Source organism: Apostichopus japonicus, chromosome 12 (assembly GCF_037975245.1).
Source record: "Apostichopus japonicus isolate 1M-3 chromosome 12, ASM3797524v1, whole genome shotgun sequence".
NCBI lineage: Eukaryota > Metazoa > Echinodermata > Holothuroidea > Aspidochirotida > Stichopodidae > Apostichopus > Apostichopus japonicus.
The window spans coordinates 20437242-20461940 of NC_092572.1; the positions used below are offsets into that span (position 1 = coordinate 20437242).

General features: G+C 36.4%; 1 protein-coding gene across 2 annotated transcripts in view; it reads left to right on the plus strand.

Annotated features, from left to right (window-relative positions):
- The window catches only part of LOC139978022 (uncharacterized), a 134241-nt gene that overhangs the window by 107675 nt on the left and 1867 nt on the right, over positions 1-24699 (plus strand). The window contains exons 2-11 of one of the 2 annotated variants that reach the window (XM_071987934.1): positions 9491-9556; positions 10059-10391; positions 13309-13629; positions 15240-15503; positions 21002-21103; positions 21782-21842; positions 22401-22444; positions 23615-23794; positions 24072-24179; positions 24440-24642. In XM_071987934.1, coding sequence (XP_071844035.1) covers positions 9511-9556; positions 10059-10391; positions 13309-13629; positions 15240-15503; positions 21002-21103; positions 21782-21842; positions 22401-22444; positions 23615-23794; positions 24072-24179; positions 24440-24642 — 1662 coding nt within the window. In that variant the 5' untranslated portion in view covers positions 9491-9510. The remainder of the gene's footprint in view (positions 1-9490; positions 9557-10058; positions 10392-13308; positions 13630-15239; positions 15504-21001; positions 21104-21781; positions 21843-22400; positions 22445-23614; positions 23795-24071; positions 24180-24439; positions 24643-24699) is intronic. The other variant, XM_071987935.1, reaches the window with a different exon arrangement.

A 24699-nucleotide genomic window follows, 5' to 3' on the forward strand; every position in this document is an offset into this window, starting at 1 on the left:
CGGAGCCCCTAGTCCAGTGTACATATAAGACATTATACTGTGATTTATATCTCTTTTGTTTATAAGTGACTTTCTGACTTAGTCTTAAGCCTAGCATAGGATTAAGACCATTGGAATGCTGTGAGGTGATACATGCATGGTTCTACTCGATGATACTCCACTTACTACGTCATAGTACGTGCATTCATTTTGAATCGCCAATAAGGATGGTAGCTTTAAAGCTGAGGCATAGGCATTGGCCTGTGCTAATATTTCATAGTCCTCATTTCTCCCGCTACTAAGCTGACTCAATTCATACTCATCGGGTGCCTCCGAATACAGCAGGAGATCTGATCCCGTGACCTTTTTTACCGAGTGTTACGTTTGAATTACAGCTGTCTCATAGGCTGCACATAGATTTTCCCAATTGCTATATATTGCCAATATGATTCATAGTGCTCCAAAAAAAGACACATGCGCGACACATTTAATACATATGTGGAATCATATGTTAAAATTTCGTAAACATTGACGGTGGAGTTAGCCCAGAAAATACGTTACCAATTCTTGCCGGATGATGCTTAAAAATCGTTCCTCAAAAACGATTAAGCCTGAAGAAAAATTCGACCCGAATATTACGTTAGGGGAAATACCCTTTGTATGTTGTCGCCTTCAGAACGGCAAACATCTTTAGACGACTATTTACAGTTCGTAAATAAGCAGATTATAAGGTGCGTTAGCTTGGCTGGCGGCCATATTGAATTTCGACTTGAAGTTAGCACAGTAGTTCAGCTGAACATTGTCTCTCGTGGATTGATCACATGTGTAGACAATATATATAATCGTTTTAGATCATCGCATTTCTCCAGATGAAGGTAGGTTTGAGTAAATAGAATGTAACATGCAATTTCAAATCACATCAACTTCAAGTAGGGTAGATGAGCGTCGGTGAGGTTCATGTAAACAACAGCCTACGCAAGGTCAGCAGGCAATGGCCTAAATGGGTTTATTTCATCGGAATGCTGCAGTTATTATTCTATAGTATACTAGCATATCAACTCCCCCACCCCTTCCCATCCACCATGGGGAGCATTTCATTTGTTAAACACCTGGTTGCCTATCTATTTATCATAGGCTGACAATGGCTCACACCAATCAAAGAAAAACACAAGTTTGAATTCCTTTTCAACTTTTTTGTTCAATATCGTTGATTGAGTATGTTAATGGCAAGATAAAAATGATATTAATACAAACAAGGAGAAGTACATGGAAAGGTTATATCAAAACAAAGAAACATGGAGGTAAGATTTTTTTCCCATATCCACAACTTTTACAATAAACCAGTCACCAAAGTTCTCGCTCATTGCCACTACAAAACAGCAATTCTGAATTGGCAAAAAGATACTGGCTACTGTTGTTTTGAACAAATCTCAAGCATGTGCAAGGTTACACGCCAGCAATAACTACACACATGCTGATAAGATTAAGAAGTAATGCTGCCTAAAAAAATAATACATTACAGGTTCCTCACTTAAGTTGTCAGACTCCCATCATTACAACTGCCATGCAGCAATTCTGAATAGGTCAATGTACATGGGTGCTGTTGAATTTTGAACTGGGTTCCTAGTAAATGTGAGGGTGTTCACTGCAGCATATGAACCACACATTGCTACCGAAATGTAATAATGACGAGCAGTTATGTGTTCTTTGTCAATACTAAAGTCCCAACTGGTAACGAAAATAAAGCTCTCTCACTTCGCATGAGGATATTACCATGTCTAATTAGTGACTCCAGCCATTACCACTCCATTGCAGCAATTCTGAATATGTCAAGAAACGGTAGTGTTATAATCCAGCATCAACAAGAAGCAGAACAATAACCCATGGGCTTAAGCATCACAAGGCGAGATGTGTGCGCAAACGTTTCTTTTATAAATACATAAGTATACATATCACGAACATCCAGACACCTACAATGCTGCTGTGTCAAAATCTGAACTTACAACAGAAATTTTAACTTTAACAGAAAGATCATAACTAGCACAATTTTTAAATGAAAGGCACACCATCTCTGGTGCAATTGCTATGAAAACCAAAGCATGCTTAAAAGTTGGAAAATAGCGTTTAGTGAAGAAGGACATAAAGTTGATTAACCTGTATCATTTTGACTATGTATTGAGGTAGACATCTATATAGGCAGGTTAGAATAGATTTGTGACCAAATTGGCAATATATAGTAACAATAGTAACAATAATATGTTAACTATCATGATCTTAAAACTTGTGTAGGGAATTTGAAATTTTTTGAAATAACGGTTGGCAGCTTGTGGTATGAAAGTATATGATAAGTAAACATAGAAAATAGCGGACTTCTTCAGCAGTATTATAAAATGTAAAATTTGATAAATAATAGCCATAATGTTCAACACCTCTGTCAAGCTAAACAATGCATCAGTACAAAAAGCACACTTCAGAAAAAAACAATAAATAAACAAACTCAAGGTAATATATATATATATAATATATATATACATAAAAGTATATGATAAGTAAACATAGAAAATAGCGGACTTCTTCAGCAGTATTATAAAATGTAAAATTTGATAAATAATAGCCATAATGTTCAACACCTCTGTCAAGCTAAACAATGCATCAGTACAAAAAGCACACTTCAGAAAAAAACAATAAATAAACAAAATCAAGGTAATATAAATGTACAACTAATGATAAGAATGATAATCTATGTGATGTGAAAGGATTATAATTGTACTGATTGTTATGACAACAAAAGAGGATACAATGTGATAAATGTATGGAGTTGACTTGTTTGGTTAATAATAAAAATGAAAGAAAGCATATATTTTCTGTAATCATATTGACACTGACAAACATTTATAGCTGTTCAACTGTTAGTCATGACAAAGAGAGAACTAAAGCTAACATACTTGTGCAAGAAAACCAGCACATTACTGTGACCACTTTGACACTGATAAAAGTAGTATGGCTGCTCTAGGTAGAAAACATAGAATCAAGTGATACAATGAATACAAACATAATTCTACAGTTCTACTTACAGGAGGACTTGCAAGAATATGAAAATTGACATATGTTTACCAAAGTTGAAAAACACTAGGAATCTTTTAGTTCTGACAAAAGTAATCTTCTTCATTACTCTATAAAACAAACTGTTTACCCGATGATGTGGTTTATCAAATTCATAAGCATGACGTCCTTCAATATTCCTAAGAAATTTTGCAAAATACAACACAAACTTTATTATTTCTTATCCGAGGTTATTAGCAAAAGAGCAAAAGCTGATAGTTTTAATTGCTTCAAAAGAGAAAAATGGGAACACTAGAACAAATTCTCTTTACCAATGAAGCACGTTTTGGTCTCCGAAATTTTATAAGGTGCAGTAATCAAGTAGACAAAGAGTAAAGCATTTGCAGGATCCCTACAGTGGTAGCTTTTTAATACCACAAAATTGGACAGAAACATGTGACAGACAGTAAAATTGTACTTTGTGAGAAATGTGAGAAAAGACAAATCACTAACAAACAGTACAACAATGTCACATCAACGAAACAACACACTCTCACAAACAAAATTTGTTACAATGAATTCAGCCTGTGACTGTAAATAAGGCAAGTGTTGACGTGAAAGACTTGATACTGGAATATATTTTCATTGACATGGCCAATTACAAGGCAAACAGTGAGAAGCTTGTACAAGAAGCACACAAAGCTGACATGCTGGTGAAAGTTACAGTATTTAGTACATGTATACAAACACAGAAATATGAAACTGTACAAAAATATATAATTCTGTCAATTTGAAATTAGTGGTGAACATTATGATGGAGTCAAAAATCAGCAATGACAATTGGTAGAGGCTGAAAATAATCACCAGTAAGTATAAACCTGTTCAGCCTTTTATGATAAACGCAGCGCTGCCCCCATACAGGATTAATCATTTTAAAGTTAGAATTCATAAAGAAATCAACAATCAGTCAGAGTGCTTGACAATGGTGGTCAATATGAAATCAAATTGTGCTAAAATTTCAGATATAAAACGTAACCGGGTCACAGAAATGGTGCTTACTGCTTATGTTTGATCAAAAAACGTTGGAAGAGGTTGTTATGTGATGTAAGTATGGAGGCAACCTATTACGGTTCTCATGCACCACCTGTGCACTTCGATCAAACAAGTACACTCTTTGCTTCCGCTCATACTGTGGAAAGGAAAATAAGTAAAACTTTATATAAGTATGCAAGTAATATATGTTCTCCATTGTGCACATTATGAAGACCCATTTTCACCATCAGATTCCAAGTCCTGAACATCTGACCCACACTCATAATTTTTAGAAGGACCTTTTGATAAAATATCATCAATGAAATAAAAAGCTTATTAACAACAACATAGGTTGATACATTTTCACTCACACGCAACTAAAACAGTAAAGAGCTAAGATTATAACAAAGTAAAATATAAAATGAGGCTTAATAGGCTTGGACTAGACTACATCAAATTTAAACAACAAGTATCATCCTAATACTAATTGGCCTGTAACTAACTTTAAATAGGTTAGGCTGTGGCATCAACAAAGTACTGATTCAGTCTCAGGCTATGTAGGCATATATCCTATTCCTAGTCTATTTAACTTCTACATACTTCTGGAGGTTACTGGCTGGCCTAATTTTACTCAATCATATTCCTACTCCTAGGCCTACTTAGATTAGAAAATCAGGTGTGAAATGGTATGGCGTAGTAATAAAAGCATAAGTTAGCCTATAGCCTGTAGGCCTATCAACAGTTTGAAACATCATACAACTGCTAAAGTTTTAGATCTAAACATGGCTCTAAGTTATAATTAGGGACAACTAACTAGTTAAGGAGCATTTAAAATCAGGGACTTTTAACTAAGCACGGCGCATTTAGAATCAGACACACCTACCTAATAAACAAGCAAGGAGGTTGTGAGTTGACAGATTTGATTTTGAGATAGAAATAGGTTATGAGGAAGTGTGTCCCTAACTCTAATCTGGTACCCTAATATTCACCCTAAAGGCCTAGTATCTTACCAACACACTATGTAGGCCCACTCACTCCTAGGGCCTACTCCAAATCATATTCATTATTTACCCTGAGCTTATGCACCCCGATCCTGTTGGCTGTATGACAGTATTGTGTATGTACCATAGAAACTCGGTAGAATGCTGACACAGCGTATCGCCATGTGTTTAATCCCTGAAGTCTTGAAAGCAGTGAGGGCGCTTTGCGTTGTACGTCAAAAATCCAGATCGTGGTCTTTATACATACATTGTGCATTCGACTTTGAAATTGAATTTTTAGTTTACCCTTTTTTTCTCGAAAGAGTTGGTTTACTTTTCATAACAGAGACATGTTATGGCAACAGAGTGGTAAGTACTATATTACTGACTTACGAACAAACTTTTAGAACTTTTACAAATGACTCGAGCAAATTTGAATGTATGTAAAGTGTCAGTTCCGGTATCTGAGAGGATCATGGCAAATATATTTCTTGCTTGTATTATTTTAGTGCACCACTCAGATAGATTTATAGTTGTCCCTGGAAAGTGCCAATAAAAGCAACTGCCCCCCTCCCCCCTTCCCATACACACCTAATTTTGTGTAAGACTTTCATATTAGTCTGTGCATGCAGTTTTCATTTTAATGTGAATGTTGCAAAGTGGGTAGTAATTTTTGCAAGATAACAGATCCCACCTTGTGAAGTGAGAGTGCAAACAGTTTGATGCAGTCATCTAAGGATGCTATGTTAGCACGAGTAGTGATCTGAGTGTGTCGTTTTTCCTACAAGCTTTGTCGAAACATGGTTAGTGTGTATAATTAGGTCTTAAATTCATAGTTGAGTAAATTTAGGCAAAGATTCTATGAAGCTACTGTCCAGAACATACCTGGCTAGGCTAAGTAGGCTGTAGCCTACCTCAAAACTCAGATTACTGGCTGTGCCGATACTGCTTATGCCCTTTTGTCAAATTTACGGTGTTGGGAATATGCTTATTTTCCTAGTATTGAACTGTTAGTGATAAACGCAGGACGTCAGCTCATGTTATACTGGCATGTGCATCTATCGTAAGGGATACAATTTTAAGTAAAATGAGGTGATGATAATTTTTGTCATTAGGCTTTAGTTATTGCGCATCCGAAAGAACAGCCGTAGCCGGTCTAGGGGCCTAGGCTAACTATATCCAGGGTCCAGTGAATATCAATACATCAGCTGAGCAGACGCCTTACTAAAGTAAATATATTTCTTTGTAACTGCTTCTACTATCGCTTCCTTAGTAGTACTTGTGGAACTTTAGTCCACTGCCACATTTTTTCACGATTTTGGCACCCAAATGCGGCACGAGAAATCACCAGTTCGAGTGATGTATGTCAACTTTATCACTTTAGTAATGTCAAAGACGTAGTGTTTGTATTACGCGCCGGTACTTTCTTGCCGTACAAGCAAAGCGCCACCAGTTGCATGAGTGACTTCAGTATGTCCCATGATGTCATTCTCCCTATTTCAATGGCTATGGTACGTACTAGTACAAGTTACTATACATAGGTTAGACTACTGTCACAGTCTGTTGCCCTGTCTGTTGATTACTTGTTGTTTATATGGTTCTTCCATCCGTGTTGCAGGGTGTGCTCTCCTGCCGACTGCGCATGTCCTGGGTGACTGCGCATGTGTATTGGGTGACAACGTGTATTTGCATGGCCGAATTCCTGCACCTCGGGTGCCTATTGTGTTTGGTCATGCCTGGAGAATGTCCCCTTGTTGTTAGTCTAATTCAGCGTTTGTACCCTTACTATAGAGGGACATTCTTTACCTGGATGGATTTTTGCTTTAGATTGGTTTTGGAGTTGAGAAAGGCAGTTAAGAGGGAAAACGGAAAGAGAGAGGAGGAATAAACTGTTCACGACTTATTACTTGTTTTGGACTATATGTACAGGACCCCGTCACACTACTGACAAATAATGTGTAATCCGTAGCTTTGTTTTTTTAATGCGATTGCGAAGACTAATCACTAATCACATCGAGTAGCGTATACGATATAATAACAATTAAAGACACAGCAACGCGTTTTAGGGTATCATTTTCAGCAGGCCAATGGTAACCTCATTTAACTGTGAAATGACTCCACATCGATCGTGGTATATTGTATAAAAAAAAATGTTTTATACCAGAAAATACACTCGTTGGTACGATTGGTGACTTAAAACGGCAATGTCACAGATAACATCGGAGCTAAAATCAAGGTACATACCTCAATATATTCCGCAGGTAACGTTCATTAATTCCGTACCCAAGCAGCTTAAGTTCGTCAAAATTCGGATATTTTCGGATAAAGGAATGTATTACGTCACACATCAAGAAAGTTAACCCTTCAAAAACGTATGAATATGCATCATTTCTGGGGTCTATTCAACTGGAGGTCCGTGGTGAATTTATTTTTGACGGGAGGAATTTGTTTTTGACGGGAGTAATTTATTTTGGACGGGTTTTTATCCGAGGGTAGCTCATATGGGATGCGGGATGAGTTTATATCGCATGGGGTAGATTTTATCTGTTGCAATGAACTTAGATTCGACAAACTTATTTGTGATGAAGGGAGTTTATTTTGGATGTGATTTGTTAAATTTATTTTGATTTAGTAAATATATTTTTGATTTAGTAAATATGTCTATTATGAAGTAATTTTTTTTGGGGGGGGTGGAGTAAATATAATTTTGATGGAGACTTTTTTTTCTCATGATAACTATATGTTTGTTGCAATTTTACCAATCTATTTTCATATTTTGTTATTATGGTTATGGCCGCCCAAAAAGGTTAAGGATTATTCCCCTTCCATTTCTACTTATTGAGGCAACAAAAAAGGAAAAATACAGTAAAGAATATATATATACGGTAAACTATGTTGAAGCAAGCACGCACAGTTTAATCCAGGCTTCACTCGGACGCGAAAGTGCAGTGTTCACTTTGTAATGTGCATGTCCATTCTACGCTTCCGTACTTTACCTTTCAGAAAAGCGCAGGCATACTCAATAAGCCCTCTTCTCCTTACAGTATCAAGATATGATTATCAAGTCATTACAGACATTGAATTGGCAAGTGCAGTAAAACTATTTTTTTTGGAAGAAAAGTTATTTCGTAACAGACCGAGAATTTACTTGACGAAACAGTGTATTATACACGCCTAACAGTAAGGGACAGTTGTGAATGTATCTTGTTTCCGGATGGAACTTAGGCAATCCAACTTTTTTACTTCTTTTAATAGCAGAAGTGATACTGCGCTGCTTAGGTACATCGCCGAGCAATGCCATACAGAAGAGTGAGACGCATTGTGAGTTTGTTTGACAACATGTCGTCATAGAGTTAGCTTAACATTAGACATATACTCGGTAATGTACGTTGTATGGTGGTGTATACAGACTTGGCGTGTCTCCTAACTTCGCGTACGTATGGCACACAAGGGCCTAACCTCAAATATATCTACTCGTAAAGTCTTAATTTAGGCTATTAGAAGTAGTGTTGTACTTGAGAGTAAAATTGTAATCTCTTCTTCGAACTCAAGTTTAATCTATACAACCACAGAAAAGACGGCCAAAAATGTACAGTGATGTGTAAGTAATAAACTTTAACCATGTTTTCAAAGGCACCTTCACGAATTATTTCACCCAATTTGATTACTAAAAATGGGCTGGCATTAGTACATGAAGAATTTCACAACTATTGTAAGTAATATTTCAATTTATTGTAAACGTTTATAATGAATCTGTTAATTATTAAGTCTATGAAATGCAGAATGGCGTGGCGCGAGCAAACGTTGTCATGACACAATGCAAATTGTGATAAATGTTCTTCATCAAATCACGAAATTGAGAATTGAAACTTGAAACTTTCATTGTGGGATTCCCTAAATTTTCATTTTCTTAACGCCTTTCTTTCTGTAAAACTTCTGAGACAACTTAACTTGCTCTTTCTGACTCAGTTCTGCAAAACTGTTAAAAAAATACTGGTTTCCTTTTCGGATAGTATCTGATTACTATTTATAAACACTAGCTATATATCAAGTTTAAAATCAGTTAACGACAATAGCATTAACAATTTTGGCAGTGCCGATTATTTTTTCACAGAACATATTTCCCACTATATCACTACACAACACAAGCTGACAGGCTGGCTCGTTTTAAACAGGACATGATTACTGATGTTAGAAGCTCTAGTACATACTAGAACAAAAGTCTTTAGCATTTGTGTCCATCTGTGCAATAACTTTTATGTGCATTCTGTTTATAAAGTTTGTAACATGAACAAGAGCAACATTGTTTTGGAGTTTTATATTGTGGATACCCCTGTCCTCCTAGAGTATTATTGTTTGAAGAACTGTGTAACCTAAAAGATTTGTTTTAGATTTAGGTGATAGATTGTAATTGTATCCCTAAACTAAATAAATTAAAACTCATGTTGTCTCTACAGGTAAAGATCCTTTGCAAGATATGGAGTCTGTATTAATTTTGTCCATGGTCATGTTCCTTTTGTTAGGTAAGATTAATTAGAATGTCACTTCGCATTTGATGATTGTCACAAATTTCCAGTAGCTTGACTCACTGTACCAAGTAGAAATATAACTCAAATAAGTAGACTCACTATTTCTATACCAAGTGAAATTATTTCAAAAGTATTTATGACTGCATCCTGTTCTTTATTTTGTTATTTTGTTTCTAAGTAATACTCATATGCCTTAGGTAATTGGAACCTAGGGGCAGCTATTATTGGTGCTTTAATTTGCTTGCAGGAAAGGTTCAAGATAAACTAAGTATAGGAACTATGTAGTCCAAACTGCGTCACACACGTACTGTACTTTCCAAATTCAATTTTCAATTTCAAAATCAATACTTAAGTACATGTTCATCAGGCATTTAAGGTAAAAGAAATTTTGTCATTAGAGGTGTACACATCATCAGCTGTAACGAGGATTGTACAAATGATGCTGCGTAATGAACAAGTGTTGTGAGATACATATTTTGTTCTTGACAATTTTCAGGTCCACTTATAGTGAACGGCCAGGGTTCTGTATACTTATTTGGTGACAACGTAACGCTTCCATGTTTATCAGCTACATCGAGTGAGAACGAGCAGTTCACATGGATTGATCAGACAAAAGCTGTTACTATTTATTTTGTCAGTGATAGTGATGAGAAAAGAAAAACATTCGCCGGTAGGACCAAAGACAAGTATGACAACTTTGCCATAGATAACAATTATCCTAACAATGTGAGCCTTCTCATCAATTTACTGGAGGTTAACGATGCTGGAATGTACAGTTGTAATTTTATACGTCAAGCAACACCAGAACCAATTCATGTTGATGTAGAGGGTGAGTATCAAAAGTCATTACATATTTTGGTTAACTTCTCTTTAAAGGTTTCGTCGGGAACACAAAGCTTTTCTAGAGTGTATTATTGAGACAATGCTGTAGTTTAACATGACATGCAAATTGCTTCCACTCAGAACAAAACTTAAGTCACCTCCAATCCTTAATGAGAGCATACACTTAATATACATCATCACGAAATGCACTCTACTGTAACGAATGGTATACACTTCTTGTACTGTACGTAGCGCATGTGAAAGTGTTATATGGTACGCATACCCTGCATGTGAACGTCGGAATTCATGTAAAGTAAAACGATTACCTACAGAGAAAATTAATACAAATACTGCATTTTTCAACTGATTTATTTGAGCCCTGAAGGTGATTTACAAAAGATTCCGTATATCTCAACGACACGAGAACAGCCCATAAAAGGACTAGTACTTACTCACAGCTTTTATGAACCCCTGTCGTAAGTCACCATAAACCAATGCAATGGTATTCATAACTTTTAGTTTAGATGATAATCGTAACCTTTGTGTCATACAAGCGAATGAGTGTGTTTGGGTGCGTGTGTTGGATGTATGTACGCGTGTGGTGCCATAGCTATCAACTCGAGGACACACATTCGCTTTGAGGACATTTGGTGTGTGACTGTCAATTTGAGGACGTCCTATAATTGTAAAATTGGTTAATAAACTCTAAGTGACCCCAGGAAGCTCCTGAGTCAGTATAGGGGATGTCCTCAAATTGTGACCATCAAACACAAATTTGGCTGATCTATGTGTTCGTAGAAAATGCTGGTTACGAAAAGCGCCGTCCTTAGTCCTAAAATTGACGTCCTCGAATTGACATCCTCAATTTGTTTATGTCGTTATCTTGTACATCCTTAAATTGTCACTTCATGAAACTTTGTATGTATTGTCTTTAATTGGCTGTTGTATTAATCCTTAAAAATATTATCGAAGGAGCAGTACTTTCAAACTAGTAGCCTACATGTATTTTAAGATAAATTTAATTACAAGTAAAATTTACATCAAGAATAATTATTGGCTACACAATTTATGTCCCCCGATACTGCCTTCGCCTCATTTATACCCCACCGCAATATTTTTTAAATACACCAGGTCCTGGCAAGTTCTAATTTATAACGCAAATTACGCAAATTGATTGGTACCCTGGATTATAAAGGTCATATAAAATTGTAAGACCGCCGAACGATAAAACTCGCAGTGTGGGCTTCATTATTGCTTATAATATAAAATGGCAGCTGGTCAACGTTTTGGAAATCTTCTTTCTATAGGGCTAGAATTTGATAACTTAAGAGCATTTGATAATCCATACCATAGTCAGGTGGTTTTGCATTGTGGATGATTCGTGTATTTTCGTATGTACACGTCACTGCATTTAACAGTACTTACTTTTCATAAGTTGTTTGATTGCAATGTTCCTCAAAGAGCTGCCAATGCACCTCGTAGTCCTGTGTATATACTTCGACTACGGCATTTGTTGATTTTGCACGAAAATCGCTCCCAAAGACTGAAACGCGATTTCGTACAATTCAAATGTGTGAAAATCGTACATCAGACCTCAGGAATTTGTGGTTACTGAAGCAAAGAATGAAATGTAAAGTAGTGGAATGAAAGATTAGAATTTGGGAAGCCGTTGGTAGAAAAAGATCGCAACAACGGAAATATAAGTACAGTATCATAAAGATACATTAACCGCAACTTTGAACCGAAGATCTAAATCTACGTTTAGCTTGCTGATGTAAGATATCGTTAAGGTAGGTTGGAGTACCAGTTTTAACGCCACGAAAAACTAGAATGAGGATTCTATAGTCAATACGGAGTCTTATTGGTAACCAGTGTGTAGTTCTACTAGTATAGGAGTGATGGGGGTAAACCTGTTCGCCCTATCAACAATTCGAGCAGCCGTATTTGGCATCCTTTGCAATCTCGATAGTTAGGATGTAGCGACACCAAATAGAAGAGAATTGCCATAATCAAGACTACTCGATCGCCATTATTGTTGAATTGCTCGATTGCCATAATCATACTAGATTGCCATAATCAAGCCTACATAAATAAGTATTATCATGCCCTCCAGTGCCACATGCCAGTTCCCTCCTCTCACAAGAAATCACAGGTGATACCCTGCCTTTGTGTAACATGTGACGTCCTCACTCCCTGATGATATATATTTCATTGAGCCAGCAGTGAGGTGCTCTATGTGCACTAGATCATGGAGAATATGTACGAAGAACAATGGGATAGATTTTACCGGGCGGAATCCGTCGCAGTGATTATGACATGCTCCCTTATTTAACTGTTCTCATTAAAATCATAGCAGGAAATCACTTAGTCTATTAACTTTTCAGATTCTTTTTTAGCTTTGTTTTCTAAAACAGTTAAAAGAATTAAACAAGTGGCTCGATATCATCTCTTTAATCAGCTTCAAAGAACACACCAAAGACGGGCCAATAAAGCTTTATGCTGAACATGACCAAAAACGGTTGATGCAATGAAACTTATTCAATTTTGTAAACCCTGGCCTAGACTAGTAAAAATATTTATTCAATTACCTGTACAAGTATTACCATGTGCAATGACTTAGTAAATTCATTAACAAGCTTCTGATGGAAATTAAACTTTCTGTAGTGTTTAGACATGTAGTTTCTCACGCCTTAAATGTTCATGTTTTTAGTCTATTTGGTAAGTACAGATATGATCGTCAGACCAATAAACCATTCCTGAAATACTCTCATCCTGAGCAGTGTGTCTTATTCAATACAATGCTCATTTACATTAATTTATGATCAATTAATTGTAGTATGAGGTATCCAAAGTTTATGATGACCACAGATATGACTAGGAAAGTACATGATCCGATGACCCTTTCAATGTTCTGTCTCACACAGCAATGCCTATTTCAGTTTCGATATCCTGTGCAAGATCTTCTTCAACTGACTGCGCATCAACATATTCACTTACATCAGATCCTTTTAATTGTACCTGCATCGCTTTTGGTGCATATCCTAACAGCCTGCAATTTGATTGGTCTAGTGGTGATGTTGCTGGTGTCGAGCAACCCCCAATAAACAATACAGAGAGAGCTGGATCATTTGACTACTACACAAATGCTGAAATAGTCCCCACAGAAAACCCAGGATCTGTGACCTGTACATTGAATGGGTATAGCGAAAATTGGGAAGGAGTTAATCATGCTGTTTACGATTTTAGTAAGTTCTTGTGTTTGTTTTTGTTTTGGTTCAACACCATTAAGAATAGTTACAGTGTATTACTTCCATTCAACAAAGTCGAAAGGATGTCATGCTTCCATCACCATATGTGTTCATGAACATATATGTCTCGTCCATCATTATGAGGAAAACCATATATCGCTTTACCAATTTATATCAAGATATTATCATGGCTATCGATTTTTCACAATAGATTATCATATTATCCACTTCATTTTGGTGTGCATAAGTTTATGTATTTAATATGTATGGCTTACCACACTATGAATATGTTTAGAAATCGTAACCACGAAATGTGTTCGTTTTCTGGTTCTTCACATGAAAGTAACTTTAACTTCTGCAATTTCAATTGAGTAGATGGAAAATACTCACAAGAATAGGCTGCAACACTGATATGCTGAGGTTTATTTCTTCTGGGGGAACAGGCCTCGGCCAACCATTTTGCTTGTGTTTCAGAGGTGGGAGGGGGGTATTTTTAGACGAGCTAGACGCGATTTAGACGCAGACGAGTGTCATAAATAGACGGGATGATATGTATGTTTGCACCGTGCCTCAATGTATGTTCCTGAGGCTACAGTGACATTGTATGATAAAACCTGAAGTAATGAGTAGCCAACATCTCTCTTTACATCGAGTTTCGGGTCTTTTTGGTAGAGAAATACTTCTTAAGAAATAAATTAATCTGACAAAATATGGGTGAAACAAATTTATACTTCTCCATCATACAGCCTAACAGCTTTGTATGCAGCATTTTACACAGATGTGCCAGCTTCCAACACATGTTTTTCTTTACTATGGCATGATGATGGAAAGTAATGGCTACAGTACACATGTTGTTACAGTCACGATCGTACATTGTTAACAATATCTAGTTAAGTATGCTTTGAAGATAACAGTAACACTTTGTTGCTTTGTAAGTCATAACACCAATTGTAAAAGTCACTTGAATTGGGAGTTTGACTTTTTCAGTGGCCAGTTAGAACCATTTGTTTTTGTTGATAAATCCACACAATGAAATATTTCTTTTTTGGTTTGGTTTAAAAATGGGTAAAAAGTTGCCACGAAAAGAAGAAAGGAAAAAGTTTTTTTAAAATGGCAACAGTAAAATGTTGGGCAAAAGATTGACTTCTTCTTCAAAGAAGTCTAATTAGTAATTAGCCTACAGATATTCAATTGAGCTTCAAAGCACAAACATCAATGGAACAGGAAATATAGATCCATATATCACAGGTACATTTAATGGAAAAAACGACATTTAGTCAATGATCAGAGAAGAAGTTAAACAAAACAAGGTCCTTACGTTTATTTCAAAAAATTGTAGAAAAAGTTACATGTGGGCAACTTTTATAGAAATACCAGCCATTGTAATGAAATATGAAACCTCTAATTATTGTTAGTAGCACACTGACAATTGGTGTTTGATACATATGAAGTACTAAACAACTGTTTCATACAAAATTTACCCATATTAACATGAGTTCTCTAAGGAATACATTAAAAAGAAACAATATGATATCGGTTGTGTCTATTACTCTTCATCTTTCAACAAACAGGCAACCTCCTATACAATGTTTTGGTTATGTTGACAGATCCACCGATATGTAAATTGAAGAGCAGATGCATCGAAAAAGGCACTATGGTCAGTCTAACATGTACGTGCACTAATGCATCTCCAGATGAGGGATTGGTGTACAGCTTTTATAGAAATGATGACCTATTGTCAAGCGGAGACACCAACGTGTTTGAGACAGCCATCGATTATGATCAGGAATATATATTCGGGTGCAGGGGATGTAATGGTGTTAACTATGGTAGTGAATCAAATGATACAGAACCTAGGATATGTCAAAGAAGTAAGTATACATGTACATTATTTACATCATCAACAAGGGATAAATTGTGAGTGTTAGCAACGAAATTTTATGTTATTAACCCTTTTACTTTTTAAAGATTTTATGAAGTGAAAATTGTTATATCTGTGCTCGTAAAAAAAGCAGTTTCTGCAGGTTCATGTCAGAATCAACCGTAACGCGCTGGGACGATAACACAAGGTAGAGCAACATATCCAATCCAACAAACACAATCCAATATGTTACCCCATTCTAGTGGCTATGCATTAAACAGTAACGCAAAATATATACCATGTGTTTGGGATGACTTTCCAGCATTTGCATCAAGGATATAGACTCTGTCGCCAAGGACTTAGAAATGACAATGCGGGGAAATATTATCACTTGAACACATGTTTGCTACACGTCAAAATAAAATTAAAATGTGGCAAGAACACATGTATCATTTAACTTTATGTCATTCCCCCTAGGAGCGGAAACTTACAAGATAATTGTACTTCGTGGATATTAGTACACTTCTATGGTCACACACAAGGTACAATGACCTGCTGTAAATATGTGCACTTGGCAACACAACTGAATAAAGATAAATATTGATAAACAATGTTCTCAATTATATTGTTATGCCTAGTGGTAATTTTGTGGCCGACAATGAGGCACGGAATGGAAGAGAAAGTTAAATGTTTTGCACTGAAAAAAATCTCATGTAAATATATCTTGTAAAACTCTAGATATGGTTTTCTGTACGTTAATGTATGTAGCAGACCAGAATGTTGTCACGACAATAGTCTCCAGCCATAGAAGGGCTAAGATCTCTGGGGCGGATGGCCAGAATGGTGGATGTAGTCTCATTATTCAGACTCAGAATGAGACCGTTACAACTTCATAACCGGAGTTCATTGACAGAAATAAGTTAGAAAAACATGCACGAGTCCTCCAGTGGTACTCCACCACAAAGTATTGGTACTAGGCAGTTCCTTACTGGATAGAAATTCCGACGTTGCGATAACGACCTACGAATCGCTACCAGGCTGGGAGCTCACTGGCAGAATCGGACAGCATGAGGACGTGGTCCTCAGTAGAGAGGGTACCACATCAATATGTTAGAACGTTGGCTGTCGGACGAGCGTTGGAGACCTTCATACCATAAGTGCAGAAGTACAGAGTGACGGTCTTCACCAAATATACCACGGTGGTGGACTACGTCTATGGTCAAGGGGGGGGGGGGTGGAATTACGAACTGCTGATGCAGTAGCAAAGGATAGAATATGGTCTTATGAGCGTCTCACATAGCTTGGTTGGAAAAAGCCTTGTCGAGAGGTACCTTAGATTCCAGCGATTGTTTACTGTCCCAATGCACGTGAGAGAGACTCTTCGAGATTCTGGGAAAACCACTTACAATTCAACAATTTTGTGGTCCACATAGTATTTGAAGTTTTAGCCCAGGTAATTAATAGATACATATTCCAAAACCCCCGGGAATGACCATCAAAATACCGAGGGTCAGAAGGTTAGCACAGTCGTCGGATTTTTCAGCAGTACTGTGAGCATTTACCAAAAATCTTACGAACCGATGTGCTCAGCTTCTTTTCAACAACATTAGCAAGGAGAAGGAGTTGCCTAGATGCGCTGTCCACTAAAGATAACAATATTAGGTTTGAGAACCATGGATTTAAAATGGTATCAGATCCGGTTTATAGCTAAAAACATGGTTCTGACATTCCTTCGGGGAGATATATTTATACCGGAAAATCAGACGATGTCATCTATTGCCGAGGATAAACTGTGGTGAGGGTAATGTAATGGTATTTGAAGAGAACAGGAAGGCTCCGAGGAACGAAAACAAATTTGTTTATATTGCCACGGGCATCATTATCGGGAGCATCAAATGATAAGTTGTCGATTTGGCTGACTGAGGTAATCAGACCATTAGCAATTGATTCGGCGAGAGTAAGGGCACATGACAACAGATGAGTCGCAGCGTAGACAGTCCTGTTCGCTGGAGAATCGATATTTTGCTGGCAGAGGTAGCGTTCGGTTGAGCCGTGATGCGAAGGCTTGAGAAGAGAATGAAGAGAAGGCTTATGGCACACTAAGCTGGATAGTCGTCAAATTGTGCCAGATCGGCAATTTGCTGGGGAATTGTGTTGCACTGTAGAAGGTATATACTGTATATCTTGTGTATATAACGTAGAGCGTGTATTATGAACAGTTTGTATGCGGATTTATTACACATATGAGGTATGATATGTGTCGTAAATTGGTTATATAGATTGTGTCTATGATGATATGGGTTACATGGCGAATTGTACAATTGGTATTGTATGTTGCGTTCTTGGGGTACGCACGTATGCAAGATCGGTGAGAGTGGTCTCCCCTTGATCGGAGGTGAGACTACTACCGGGTATAAATAGAGAATTACTTAAGGATAGGCAGGTATTCTCATGACAAGGTGAGGGTATTGACCGGGGGGTGGGGACGGTAATACAGGGCACACAGTGTTAAAGAGTTACCAATTCATTCTAGGGAAGGTAGAATAGAGTGCTAAGGTTTTGTGGAGACATGCAAACTCGCCACTCGTAATATCCAATGCAGTTTTGGAATATCGACGAAGCAATAAGTATGCATAGTTACCAAAACAGTGTATAGTGGTGTAGCCAGAGGTTACTATCATGCTTCAAAAATGTTGTGTTGAAAGGAGTCAGATCTATACAAAACTTTGCATGCAAATACCATACATTGATCAGACCCGTTTGATATAACATATACGCGTAGGCAGTTAGGATTAAGCTTGCTGTGACTCCTTTTGTTTTCCTTTGTAACTTATATTCATTCTCCTATGAGTTTAACATGTATTATGTTAATGCACGATCAGCTGACTATAACGGCCCAATTAGATTCGATAATTTGTAACAGCTACTTATAAACACCATTTATTCATGCGTGCGAGTTATCTTGTGGTGAACCATTTAATTACAAGCGTGCTTGGTAAAAATACAAACACACTCGCACACCCAAACAATATTAACGTAACGACAGGTTGATACCCATACTGTTCTTGCTAAGCCATAGTCAACTTATGATGAACTGAATTAAAATAACTTTAACCCAATGTGAATACCGACTATTGCCTACTTGAGTTGTTGGCAAAAATAAGCAGTTCTTAATGTTGAACAAAATTGTGCAAGCGAGTTGGTTCCGTTTAGGACAAAGTGTTACCGGGGACCAATACCTAGATTACAAAGATATAAATAATGAAAAGACTGGATCAAAACACACAAAAATCATCAATGTCTATCACGTAGACTTATATAAATTAACGAAGAGGACAATGTTTCTTTAATAAGTCCATCATGTTCGTTCAGAAGTTGCCTCATATGATAACTTTCAGTATATTTAAACTTCATGTTTTCTGAATAGAAAAACTTTTTTTTCCCGTAAAAGGAGGACATTTTTATTTACTGATATATTATATAACACGGAAAAGAGACAAACATGCAAACTGAAAAAAAAAAATAGCAATCAGTTTTCATGAAGTAACTCTCACCTACAAGGAATCGATGCCACTTGCATATGGTTTGGTGTCAGAGCTAAATTGCTAGCTCAACGTTGTCAAAATAAATTGTCCTTTTATTCATACATTAATGTGTCTATATTTCACATTAGAAACTTTTCATTCTGGATATTGAAACTTTTTGAAGTGGAACTTATATGCTGTAAATTCCTTACCAGTGAATTTAACGGTTAATGCTCACAAGGGAGTGCTACAAATAAGAGCTGGAAATATCTCATCTTTTTTGGTTCTCATCTTATTTTGGACAAGTCTAACTTTCTCCACATTAGTCAGATTGTTATGTGGAATTTGGGGCAAATTGTATGGCAAGGAAGCACAAAGCCAACTGGCTTTCTGGATACCAGTTAGTATTGAAATGTTAATATTAAAATTGACGTTGAAAGTGCGAAACTGCCAAATATCAATGATTACTAATATTGATGATATTTCTTTATTCAAACATATTTTAGTAGAACTCAGAAGGGCATAGATGGTACGATATAATAAAAAACATCGAATTCAATGACTTCAACGGGATTTTTTCTGTACTCCCCGTGAAAGCAATGTTTTGATCCGGTCATATCGGCCTATGTGTATTATTTATTTATTATGTGCAGTAACGTTATTTGATATGACAATTGAGGTTTGCTTCATATTGGTATCAACGTATGTTGTGAGTCATAACAGCATTGCGTAATCGTTGGTGAAATTGTTTTGCGCATTACGGATAAACAACTCAGCTCAATAAGCAGATTGCAGCAAAGCTAATATACACAGTGCATTGCTTGTATGTACTGTATAGTAACAATGTACTGCCGCATTGCCAGCCGACAGCGGTGAAAGAGATATGGATGTAGGCCTTTTAGGTGATAAAAATGGAACACACTTTTTGGATAATTGGAAAAATTCTAAATAAATTAATTGTTATCAGGTTAATCCGTCACTGCCAACAATGCGTTGTACACACCTGTACATCTTGGGAGTTTTAAACGTATCTATATTATCTATTAATATACTTTGTCTATACTGATACAGTGAAATGGTGATACCAACAGTATTACTTATTTCAAACTACAGGTGTTATTGGCTTACCGAGCAAGCTAAGCCTCTCTCACCATTGAATGATAAAGTCATTTTCAATTTAATATTAAAGACGATTGATCAGAAAGGTTTTTGCAATTTCTTTCAGAATGCCATTTTATTTCAATTCTAATTTGTCTTTATATCATCATGAAACAATATCTGCTAAATATTCTTTTCAGTTGTTACTTTTCCTTTACGCCACAATAAACACATGAACCAAAACAGGGAAAATGTTTATCTCCACTTTACCACCTGCACCCCGTCTTCCAATGAGCGTACAAAAACTAAGGATATGTGACTTCTGTTCACTTTTTGGCCAACTGTCCTTGCTAGAAAGTTTTTTCTTAATAACGCTCAATTTCATCTTTCTCTACTCAACGACGAGGGATTCTTTAACTACTTATTTGCTAAAATTATATTAATGTCCCATTGCATTTAGAATTCAAAAGCTGAGTGACTACTGAAGTATTTAAAAAACAATATCGGAATGGTAATTTAGTAGCCAAAGCATGTGTGTCCGTTTTGGGTTAGAGAGCTCTGTAAGAAAAATCTCAAAAGTTTTAAGTTTTAAGAATGTTTTGGTTTGATGTTATCACGTCTCAAAGTTAGACATATGAAATAAGATGAAATATTAAGAGTATGGTTCTGTTTAATTATGAAACGAATATAACTTAGTTAAACCACTGTCCACGTTACTTATACTCCGTCTTTCTAGCAGAAAACATACTTGAGTAACGCATAAGTTACAACGTGTAACGTAATTTAAAAAATAATGCAAACAATTCTGTTTGACAATTTTCACAATCTCAACGTGCATGTTGTTCACAGTTACAATTTTAAACGTATTTTTTTTCTGTAATTTCAGTATTCAACTATGAAGCGCTGATTGCGTCCTGCATAGCGGAGGCCACCATCATTGTGGTGTCAATCCTTGTAATCATTTATTTGATCGCACGTGACAGACTTGGTATGAAGTTTCCTCGTTTTCTTCCTCTTAAATACATGTGTCTGGTATTGACTAAAAAAAGTCAACGTGGATGAAAATTATATAGTCACATATTTAACGAAGTTGTCAAGATAAATTACATTTAAAGCGCCTTTACATCTTAATTCAGTGGTGTTTCATTTTGATAAACTAAGGCTATGAAACAAAGTAGTATGTTACTTAAAGAAATCGGTATTTAAGCACTGGTTCACCTCAATCCTATAGACCATTCAGACTAACTAAGTGATTCAATATAGTATATACAAGAAATACAATAAATGGAGATTTTAAATTTGCATGTATCATAATAGCAAATATGTTTCAATAGTTAGTTCAAAATTAAATACTGCCACTAGTGTTTTTAATTTTCTACGTAAAATTTCTATCATATGTTCTGATTGCGCCAGAAAAATTTGCAGTTTTAACTGTTACGTTCAAATAGGGTGACAGAGGCGCAGCGCCTTGGGGGTCAGCCATAAAACCCCGTCTGCATTTGTCTAACAATAAGTAGCAAACCTATGCCTTGAAATATTTCTGCTTGTACTAATTTCAGATAATGTTGAATGATTTAGTTTAAGCGCTTAACTATGGCATTCAATGCACAAGTAGTTTCACTTTGTTTTCTTGTTTATTTTATTACATTGTCCTTGCTTGATAAAGGACACGGAAAGAAAAGAGAACCCAGGTACGAATATTCTATTCCAAATGAACCATTTCGTGGGTAAGTAATCAATTGTCATTCTTTGGGGGAGGGCCCCAATCCTCCTTCGTTAGATACTGCTTCAAAGAACCCAGGGCAACAACCCTCCATTATCAAATAATTCATTCACATCTTGCCCTCCCATGAATATTCAGTCCCATATCTTTATCATCCGGGTAATTTTGATGTTTATAATTGTTTATTAACACAATCTAACGTTAAGGGCGCCTTGTATAGAACTAAATTTATGCCTCAGAATGCACCATTTGACGTTTAAACAGTCTTTCTGCGATGTGGAGGGGGGTGGGGGCAGGTATTGCTACATAGAGATCAATGAACCAAGTACTAAACACACTCTATTCAAAATCGTTTATTCTCCTCTGGCCCTTTCGCAAAAGTCAAGACCAGACATTAACCATTCGGGGAAATTTGAATCCCTCCCCCCCTACCTACACCTGGTGCACGTAAACGACTGAACATGCTGTCACCACACCATGTTTTTGATTAACATAATACACAAAGTCAAATTATTGGTCAAAAATTAGAAAACATATCAATCAAGGTCTACTTCCTTTTTAGATCCACGAACCAAAGAGACGAAATAAAAGGAGATGATAACAGAGGTAGGTTGTTATAATTAACAATGATAGACTCTTGCGGAATATTTTTTTAACTTTTGTTACAATGGATTTTTTTTGCTAAGGGAGCATACAAATGGTCCAGTTTGACCATTTAAGGGGGGGGGGTAGGAAGAAAATGCTCCTACTCACACTGTTAAAAAGGGGAAAACATGCAACTCCTGCTGCCCCACCAATGTTCTCACACCGATGCGTTCGATTACTTCAGAGTTTCAAGTACCTTGTAGCAACACGTTGTATTTGGATTCGCTACAAGGCGGTTCTACCAAATAAACTCAACCAACAAAGAGGAAAATAACGAAGCATACATTGTATAGTAAAGTAATTGGCTATATTTTCTTAATTTATCTTACCAGATTAGTATGAATGATGTCATCATGACAATTCACTGTTGAAGACTTCAATGTTTCATATTTTTATTTATTAAAATATATTTTCCATTCAGTTTTGTCTATCATCTGAGGCACTGACCTAACAGCCACTTCCATTGATGAGCCTTAGATGTGGAAAGTTTGAATTCTTAAATTTAAATGTAAACCAAATATAATACGGACTGGCAGCAGTGTTGTTAATGATAAATATAGTTGAAACCAAATGGCCATTGATCATCTGCCCTCGGATTATCTCTTTACGAAAGCAAGCACTGTTATCACTAAAATTGTATTACTTGTTTGGCAGATGGATACATTGATGTGACAGTAAATGTATCAAGGAAATTTTTCATGCCATCCAAAGTGTCTTAATGCAGCAGAGTATTAGCTTTTGATCTATCAGCTTCTTGAGGATGGTTGATAAGCACAAGTCAAGCCTGTCAATCATCTGACAACAATAGCTGGTATGAAAATAGGATAGTATTGGGGCGAGTGAAAAACCCCCTCGATAGCCTTTTATTTCTGAAGGGTTGTCTATTTTGATGAAAAAAATTCATGACACAATTTTCTATGCTCACTATGTTGGATATTTAGGAGTGGGTTATCAAGGCAATTATCCTTTAGACTAAATGGTATCCAGTTATGACCATTATCAGTGTGGCAAAACCCAGACGCGAAAGGCAGTTTTAAGCTTGATGTTTTTTTAGAGAAAATTGTGCCTTTCCCTCTTTTAATATTAAAGTTAGTTATGATATTTCACGAAATCATGCTCCCGTCTTTATAGCTTATATGGATCTTCGAGAACTTGAAGTTAATAAGAATAAGGAGGACAAGAACCTTAAAGTCCCAGAGAAGAATGTAAAATTAGTGTCACTTTTACCTGGAAGAGGAATGTTACGATATCACAAGGCTTTAGTTATGAGAGCAGCAGTGAATCTAGAAGCTGTAGTCAGAACTTTATCAGGTATGTTTTTTGAATAGTACCTTACTAGACTAAGTTAAAGTAACTACTTCAGTACATACATACAAATAAATATAGCACACATAGCGCGTGTGAACGCAGCATTATATTTGTAAGAATAAATAACTTGAGTTAACTTCGTCGCCTATTTCAAAGAATGTTATGTGATTAAAGGAAACAAAAAGCACGGCCATAAACTCAACTCATCAAAGTCAAAGTGTGTAGTGGATGAGTGGATGAGTTGATACGTTTTACACTCTACTGTACGATTGCTTTACAGGTGACTCAACTTTACGGATGAATAAAGTTGAAAGTTCAGAGATTCAACACATATTAAAACTACCCGGCGATGAAAGTATTATTAAGGTTCTCGGATGGTGTGATACAGGTACGAATAACCGCGCTGGTCAATATGTGGTATTCACCATCAACCTTAACAATACAAATCATTTTCTTTGCATAGTTGTTACAATAATTATAATAATGATAATGATTATTTAAAGTAAAGACATAAGATATGAATTGGGAACAAGAAAGAGCAATGATTCAAATCCGAGTGCCGTAAGGTCATTATGTTTGTTTTGTAAACAATCTACCTAACACTGAGTTGCATTCGAGTAACTTCCAATGGTTACTACTATTTTTCAGTACCAAATTATCTGATTTGTGAACCTTTAAGTAGAGGAAACCTCTCAGATCACCTAACTGAAGAATTCAGTGCCAAGAAAGTACATCAGTATGATAATACTAAACAGAAGCGTTTTCAAGTTGCTGAGAAGGGAAATGCTGAAAATCTACCAAAGTATGCACTTCAGGTGGCGAGAGGATTAACGTTTTTGACCAAACATAGAGTAAGTTAATCCAATCCCGGTGTGTTTTTTCATTGGGTAAAGTTATGTAAATTATAA